The 8,733-nt window shown below is 41.2% G+C and overlaps 1 protein-coding gene across 1 annotated transcript in view; it reads right to left on the bottom strand.

Annotated features, from left to right (window-relative positions):
- Positions 1-8,733, bottom strand: part of dgkb (diacylglycerol kinase, beta) — a 101,958-nt gene that overhangs the window by 8,777 nt on the left and 84,448 nt on the right. The window contains exons 21-22 of the mRNA XM_037676513.1: positions 5,171-5,261; positions 4,110-4,305 (exon numbers count right to left, since the gene is read on the bottom strand). Coding sequence (XP_037532441.1) covers positions 4,110-4,305; positions 5,171-5,261 — 287 coding nt within the window. The remainder of the gene's footprint in view (positions 1-4,109; positions 4,306-5,170; positions 5,262-8,733) is intronic.

The raw sequence follows: 8,733 nt of genomic DNA, 5'->3' as shown, positions 1-8,733 counted from the left end.
TACATCCAGAACATGAACAACAGATCTATACATCCAGAACATGAACATGAACCACAGATCTATACATCCAGAACATGAACGTGAACATGAACCACAGATCTATACATCCAGAAAACTCGTCTTTAACATGATGTGACAAAACAGGAGGATGAACACATGCAGAAACATCCTGTATGAATATTCTGTTTGAAGCACACTCTTCTGCAAGTCTTGGTAAAAACAACAGTTTGTTACATTTGTAGGCACTTTGTTTTTTCTTTGGGGAGAATATTTTGAAAAGTCCAGCAAATGATTCTTAGAAGAAATGATTAGTTAGGGCTGAGGTCAAGGAGTGTATCTGCAGAAGGTTGCACCTGGTTCATCGTGAACAGCTGGACACTTAAAAGAGATTGAATTTTGTAGGTTCTTCCAACTTTACACCATATCAAATTATTATGACAGAAACCATCCATCCATCCATCCATCCATCCATCCATCCATCCATCCATCCATTATCTTTACCCGCTTCTTCCTTTTTGGGGTCACTGGTGCTCATATCCAGCAGTCACTGTGTGAGAGGTGAGGGACACCTGAACATGTCTCCAGTCCATCACAGAGACACTTGGACATGTCTCCAGTCCATCACAAGGACACAAGGAGACAAACAACCGTTCAGTCTCTCTCTCTCCCCTAGAGACAATTTAAAGTTACCAATCAGTCCAACATGCATGTTTCTGGTCTGTGGGAGGAAACCAGAGTACCTGGAAAAACCCATGCAGCACGGAGAGAACATGTAAACTCCCCCCAGAAAGGTCCTCGGCCGGGATTTGAACCGGTGACCTTCTTGCTGAGAGGCAGCAGCTCTACCAACTGAGCCACCGTGCCGCCTTGACAGAAGCCAAAGAAAGGTGAAACTACAGAAGTCTGAAACATAAATGTGTTCATCTATAAGGGTGACGTTGTGCTGCATCTTGGCAAATATTTTTTGTGTCATGCGTATGTAGAAATGATCCTAAATTTAATAAACAGATGTTTAAGCAGAGTAAACAATTCTGCACTCGTTATAACCAGTTTTTAGAGCAATCTTGAACACGCCTCAAAATAAACGAACAGACTATCTTTGTCTGAAAGCATCAACGTTCAAAAGCAGTTAAAGTAAACTTCACCTTTTCTTGAAATATGAATGCACAACTTTATCAGCAGGTGGGCATTTTCACACAATGGTACAAAACATTTGAAAAATAAGAATTAAAATAATGTTTAATAATTTTCTTCATAATTATCTCTCTTCCCAATAATTCCTGTTGGTGAGTCAGGACATTCCTTCCATGAAGTAGCTGACTCATTCTGTTTAGTTCATTCATACGTTCCTCTTGATGGGCTTCCTTTTGACGTAAATGGATTCAAGGGTAAGCCCAACACCCCACTCAGTCCACTCCCATTAACAGAGCCTGTCCACCGCCGCCCACACACACCATTAATACCCAAGTGACAGTTCCACACACTGACGTGATTCTTCTTCACAAACAAAACCTGCCGGCTGTGATTCATCTTGTCATGAGTCAAATATTCATGAGCCGTGGAAAAGTTTAGCTTAAAGTTTCACCTTTGATGTGAGTGGAGCAAGGACACGGACTTTCTGCAGCTAATGTCTGAAAAATAACTCCACACTTTCCGGCCCGTTTAATCTAAACAGCCATTGTCGAACAGCACAGAGAGTCCACGTGAAATGGGTTTTCAGAATGCAGCAAACGACTCGCCTGTTTTGGCAGCATGTGCACGCAGAGTCCTCTGACTCACCGTGAATCAGTTTCCCAAACGTTTCAGACTCTAACCCACTAAACAGCAGGAGAGGCTTTAAACGCCAAAACAGCTGGTTCAGTTCTACAAACGTTAATTAAAAAGAATAAAGAAATAACGTGAAGAGCCTTTATTTTTATCCACTGATGACTGCTGTGTCTTGTAGCAATTAAAAGAGAAATACTTTTATCAATATTTTAATGGTGTGAATGCTGATTCAGCATTCTCACTGTTGTTTTCATGTTTTTTTGTATTTTTTACAAAATATTTTTAATTTTTCATAATTTTTTCAATTTTTTGCTATAGCTACTTCTGCATTTGCTATTTTATATGTATATATTTTAAATGAATTCATAAACCAGAATGGCCTGCTCATTCAGGAGATGAGTGCTACGGCATTTCGTTTTTATAACTTTTAAAATTTTTCTAGTAATTGATTATCATTTATAAATATTTTTCCTTGAATAAATACATTGATATCTTTAAATCCTTCAAAAACTTTGTTCTCTTTTAAATCTGCTCTACATCGTCCTTACGCTACTTCTGATTTTTCGCTACCGTTCTGCTACTTTTAGCTTTTACCTATTCTTTTGCTACTTTTAGCTCAATGCTAAATATTACTATTTTCATATTTTAGTTAGCACTTTGCTACTTTTAGCCTCTAGCTACTAGTATTCAATCCAATTCAATTAAATTCAAAAATACTTAATTAATCCCACAGGGAAATTAAGTGTTGTTATAGCTCATCTTCCTGGTTTTATTCAAGAGTTGTTAGATGCTGATAGCTGTGGGCAGGAAGGATCTCCTGCAGCAAATCTGAAGAGTCTGGCCACAGATACCGATCCGTCCATCCAGATCCAGCTTGCTGTCAGATCCGGTGGGCCTCTCGGTCCTCCTGGGCAGCAGAACTGCGCAGGCAGATTTCCTCTCTGAGCTATGGTCACTACTCCCAGCAGTCTGCTGAGCTCCTCGTCGCCATGAACAGGCGGCTGTAGGTGCCGGGGGATGATCCTGGTCCTCCTGTTGTCACAAGCCGAGTTTCCCACCAGCTCCACGATCTCGAGCACCACTGCAAGGTTAACGGGAATTCGTCCACGGCACCTCCTTTTCAACTCATTTGAGATTTGGAGCTGTAGCTGAGATATTATTGAGCTTTAGAGATGTTAATCAGCCGCTCCTGGTTGTTAAGAAACACCTTGTTGCCATGGTTACGCATCATAACAAATGCCCCAAAGTAAAAAGGTTTCAGTAAAAAACCTTCCAGTTGCACAGCATCCGATACCAGAGTAAATAATCATTAAAAAAAAAGCGACTGACATCCAGAAAAAAGAGGAATTAAAGTTTTTAAAAGCAATAACTCAGAATGAATGTAGAGCTACTCCAACATGCAGCCACCCCGACAGGCGCAATTCTAGAACTATGCTACTTTTGCTACTTTTAGCGCAAAAATAGCAAAGCTCTTTGGTTGCGTTAAGCTAGCCTTTTGCTATTTTTAGTTTAATCTAGTCTATTAGGCTTCTACTTTTTTAGTTAAGCTAGCATTTAGGTTTTAGCTACTGTTGTGATACGTTTATATTTTAACTTACCTTTTGATTCTTTTAACTGATCTTTTGCAGCTTTTTTCCGCTAGTCTTTCACTAATTTGAGGTTTTATCTACTGTTTGCCACTTTTAGCTCGCATTTAGTTACTTTTAGCATGTTTCTAGTGTTTTGCTTATTTTAACTTTAACTTCTTAGCTTCTTTAGCAAATTTCAGCAAATTATATTCATTCAATTCATTCAACCTTTATTTAGACAGGTTAATCCCACTGAGCCTCGAGGACTCGTTTACAAGAGAGACAAAGATGACAGATGACAACAATGGACAACAGCAACAACAATAAACAATTATAAAAAGTCATACTATATATATATATATGTCATATATATTAAATAAGAACTTTACCAGCATAATATTCATTCAACCTTTATTTAGACAAGTTAATCCCACTGAGCCTCAAGGACTCATTTACAAGAGAGACCTGAATATGGAAGTAGATATTTTTCTATGTTAAAAACGTCAGAAGTTATATTTCTTATTATACTTGGCTTTATTAATTTTGATTTTAGATCTTCAGCTAAAAATGAGAACAGATGTGATTCACCTGGATTCATTGCATGAACCCAAAAGTCTATATTTACATACTTTGACTTACATAAAAAGATTATTTCTCTGCTTTCTTCAGATTTGAGTTTGGACGATGGTTCTGATCAGCTTGTTCACTGAAAGGAGTCCAGGGTTTGTTGTGAAAGCTCTAAAACTTTGTTTTGTGTTGGTGCATGAAGGTTACCTTGCACTGCAAACATGAGCTCTTTGGGGTCGACCACTGGCGTCCTTTTCTCGTGGCTCTTTTTGCCTCCTTTCCGTTGGCCCCTCCTCTTCTTGCTCTCGCCCCAGAGGTTGGAGCCGCCGTGCATGCTGGGAATGTTGAGAACCGCGATGCCTTCCAAAGAGATGCTGCTGAGGTCCAGAGTCATACCATCACACTGTTAAAGAAAAGGAAAGAAGACGTGGTTGATCGCAGTAATATACTCTTTCACTCTTTTTGACTCAGATCATTTAAAGATGTTTCGATCTTGTTGCGTTAGACTGAGCATCACGTGTTTTGAAGGTTAAACCAAAACTGTTGTAACGTCATTTCTCAACATAAGTTGTTCAGATTAAGACAAAATAAGTCCTGAGACACTTTCCAGTCATGAGTAATGATATCTGATGAATTATTGGTTTGAGTAGAGATATCAGTTCAACTTTATTTAGAAAAAACTCCAAAGGAATGAGACAAACCCATAACTGTTCACATCTCTGTCAACTCCACAGCTTCGTAAAAGCATATTTATCTGAAGAATGCCCGTTCCACCCTGCCTTCATCTCAATACTCGCATCTCTCTCATATTTCAGTTCTTTAAGGAGCGTTAATTGATGAAGACCTCTGCGCTGCGTGGAGAGCTCCGAGAAGGTGGAAGATGAATTGTATTGACAACGGCTTCATTATCACTCAATATCACACGCAGAGGGGTCACGTTGGGCTAATTACCTGAATGGTGAACTGTGGATCTATGAGAGGCGGGTGGGGAGTTGCAGAGGTACTTCGCTCATCAACACTTAATCTAAATCTGAAACTAGCATATTTATGGAACACGGGATGACCAGAATGTTTCTTAGCTGAACAATCATTCTCACCTCCAGGCTGGTATCATGCTCTCGGTAACGCAGAGGATAAATGAGATTTTCACTTGTAAGAGTTCATAAAAGGATGAGACCTAAATGGATTTGCTTTAAAAATAAACTTCTCTCTTTCGCTTTTGTTCCTTTTCCAGTATGGCTCTCCACAAACAGAACGGTTTGATTTACCTCCACCTCCAAGAAGTCATGGAGCTTCTTGCACGTGGCCGAAAAGGTCTCCGACGTGCCGAACTCAAAGTACCACAGCTTGTTCTTTGTTCTGGGGGAAAAATGAAAAAGACAAAAGAAACTGCAAAGGGAGCAAGAAAAAAGGGTTTCTTCACATCGAAATCTAAAGTTTTGTCTCTCATCTTCTTTACGCTGAGCTTTAAATGAAACACGCGGGGCTGCGCAAAAACAGTTTGATTCCCACTTTCCACACCTTTTAAAAACACACCTGGTCATTAATCCAAAGATGCATAATGTGTTTCATTAATTACACATTGAGTCATGATGATTAACTCTAAACGCAGCTAGGAAGGTTTCTGGGGGGGCGCACAGTGAGGCCACTGGCTCAACATGAAAGATGGAGGGAGGAGCGTCGGAGGGTAATCTACCTGCCCCTGCAATTAACTGAGGACTGGGGTGCTGCTCCTCGGGCTTCCTGCAGCACACACTCCCAAACACCGGTGCTGATGATCAATGGCCTCTCAGGGCCGAGTCGCCATCTGTGCACGCTGCCACGCCGCATGAGGTGCTCATCACAACACCGGTGAGATGTCACCATATTATGTTAGAGTACTTGGATTTGTTTGTTGTTGTACATAAATTTACATCTGCACATGTAGGTGCCAACCCATCCATCCATCCATCCATCAGTTGTTTCCACCTGCTTGATCCTGGGCAGGTCATGGGGAGCTGGTGACTACCCCCAACGCTCACTGAAGGACACCTTGGACGGGTCAACCAGTCCATCACAGGTCCAAATACAGACAATCACTCACACACATTCATCCAAGAACAATTTAGAGTTAACCTGCACGTTTTTGGACCTACATATTTTTGGCTGCAGGTGGAAACCAGAGTCCTCCCTGAAAACCCACTCATGCATAGGAAGAACATGCAAAGTCCACAACGAGAAGCCCCGGCCAAGAGTGAAACCTTCCTGCTGCAGGGAAACCGAGTTCGCAAACGCAACCTTCAGAAACAAAAATAAAACCACGGTGCGATGAGAAAAAAGTGAATTTTAGCCTGGTCCAACAAAGTTCAGTCAGATCCTCTGGACGGTTTCTTCTTGTTGAAATGTTTCATATTTCATCCAAAGGACTTCATCAGTCCGAGGAGCCAAAACAAACTCAGTCTTATAAATAGCACCTTCACAACCAGAAACCGTCCAGAGGACCTGCCTGAACTTTGTTGGATTTTCTACCTGGATTATGGAGCATGAACTTTGATGTTTTGAACCACTTTGGCCATGACTGCCTCAGACGAGTCGGAGGGGGAGAGGTCGGACTCCAGAAACCATCTGAGCACCATCAAACTGGTTGACCCACTATGTGAAGGTGCTATTCATAAGACTGAGTTTGTTTTGGCTCCTCTGACTGATGAAGTCCTTTGGATGAAAGATGAAATGTTTCAACACAAAGAAACCGTCCAGAGGACCTGACTGAACTTTGTTGGATTTTCTACCTGGATTATGGAGCATGAACTTTGATATTTTAGCTTAGCTTCTTTTAACTTAACTAAAGAATTTTGTCAAATTAAAGGTAAAAGCAACTAACCATGACTTAACTTTTATCAAGACATGAATGCTTTCCCACAGATCAACTACACACATTTAGGCCTTTATGGTAGACTTCAAACATTAGACCGTACATATCCAGGCCTCTGATCCTCAACAAATTTGTCTTGAAACAAACAAACAAACACACAAATTATGGCCATGATTCTCAACTGGAACACGACTGGAATGATGCTTCCTTTGGGTCACGGACGAGTCTCTGCCTCAAGTTGAGGAGTTCAAGCATTTCAAGGTCTTGTTCACTTCTTCATGAGGTGACAGCCTCGGCCTTACAGACAGAGGGAGGAGTCGCTGCTCCTCGTCAGCTGAGGTTCTTGGAGCATTTGAAGGAGGCCTTCTGGGCACCTTCCTCTGGAGGACTTTTGGATACACCACACTGGGAGAAGATCCCAGGGCAAACCCAGAACTCTTTGGAAAGGATCGTACATCCTGTTTGGTCTAGAAACACCTCGATCTCCCCCAGGAGGAGAGCACAAGTTGTCTGAGTTGTCCTCGTGGACATGTTGCCTTCATGACCACAGAAAAGCAGCAGAAAATGGATGGATGGAGGAAGGTGGTGAACTGTATCGTAGCTGAGGATTTGATAGGATCAGTTGGATTTTGTGTGTGCAGTTTAAACTTTGTTATTTCGTTGATTTACAGGAAGCAGAGTTTTGATTTTGGGTCTAGATGTTTCTGCAGGGAATCTTCACACATGAAGTTCTCAACAGCAGATTCTGTGTCGGATCAGAAGCAGGAGAATGGTTTTACAATGACCTGATGTTGGGCTCAATGCTTTCCAGAGATTCATTTTCATTTATATGTTTTATTGATACAAAGCTGATTGGTGTTATCTGTATTTTTACACAGATTGAAGATGGAGTTTGATTTTCCCTTTTTTTTTTTTACAAAACGCACACCAGCACATAATCCATCTTGAAGATAAAAGGCAACAGAAAGCCTACAACAGTGCTGACACACAGAGCTGAGTCCAGTAAAAAATGGTTGTCTCTAGTTGGAATCAGAGCCCTACAAGAGGAACGTATTAGTATAAGCAGAGTAACAATTACTGAATTATTGATTTCCTCATTAGGACTTTTGTCAGGACCATTTAGCCACTTTATGAATGAGCTTTCATTAGGGTCCTTGCAAGGTAGCCCGGCTCACAGTTGATTTATAACGTGAAACACGGTCAATAGCAGAGGGACGGAGGTAAACACAGGGGCTCAAAAGAAAGAAGATGATGACCATCATCATCATCATCCTCTAATCTCAGGCATCATCATGGAAAACCAGCAGAAAACAGCTCTGCAGTTTGCAAACAAACAAATGAAGGCGGCTGCTCTGAGAAACATTCAAAGTCTGTGGCTCGTGAAAGGGTTGGGGGGTCAGTACAAGCACAGTTTGGCTTCCTTTCAACTCAACCTGCAGCTTTTTAGAAACTAATGTTAAAAATTTGGTAGAGATAAGAGATTGGATTGACTTAAAAAGTTAAAGTTTGAGGCTGCAGCAGAAGGATGAGAAGAATCTACGGAGAACACGGACGTTAAAGTGTCAGAAGGTGCCAGTTCAGGTCTTATACCAACAGTCTGTCTGAAGTAAACCAGGATTATGGTGGTGTTTGCTGCCAAAGGCCTGTGAGCACCTGTGTGTATTCATTTGCCTGTTAGCAAAATATCTCAGGAACAAGTTTTAATAAACCTTCAGATGTAGAAGTACAACTGATTTTATTCTGGTGTCAACACAATTCAAGATGGCCACCACAGCTAAACAACCTCAACTTACAAAAGAAGCCAAAAGCTCAGTGAACTGTACAAACATGGAGCTAACATCTGCTGTGTGGTCGCTCAGAGTCGGGAACTCAGTCATGAACTCAGAGTCATGAACTCAGAGTCATGCACTCAAGAGTCGTGAACTCAGAGTCGTGAACTCAGAGTCATGAACTCAGAGTCGTGAACTCAGAGTCGTGAAC

This window comes from Nematolebias whitei, chromosome 5, assembly GCF_014905685.2.
Source record: "Nematolebias whitei isolate Nwh7 chromosome 5, NemWhi1, whole genome shotgun sequence".
NCBI lineage: Eukaryota > Metazoa > Chordata > Actinopteri > Cyprinodontiformes > Rivulidae > Nematolebias > Nematolebias whitei.
The sequence above is the reverse complement of the archived record's forward strand: the minus strand, read 5'-3'. Positions and strand labels throughout refer to the sequence as shown.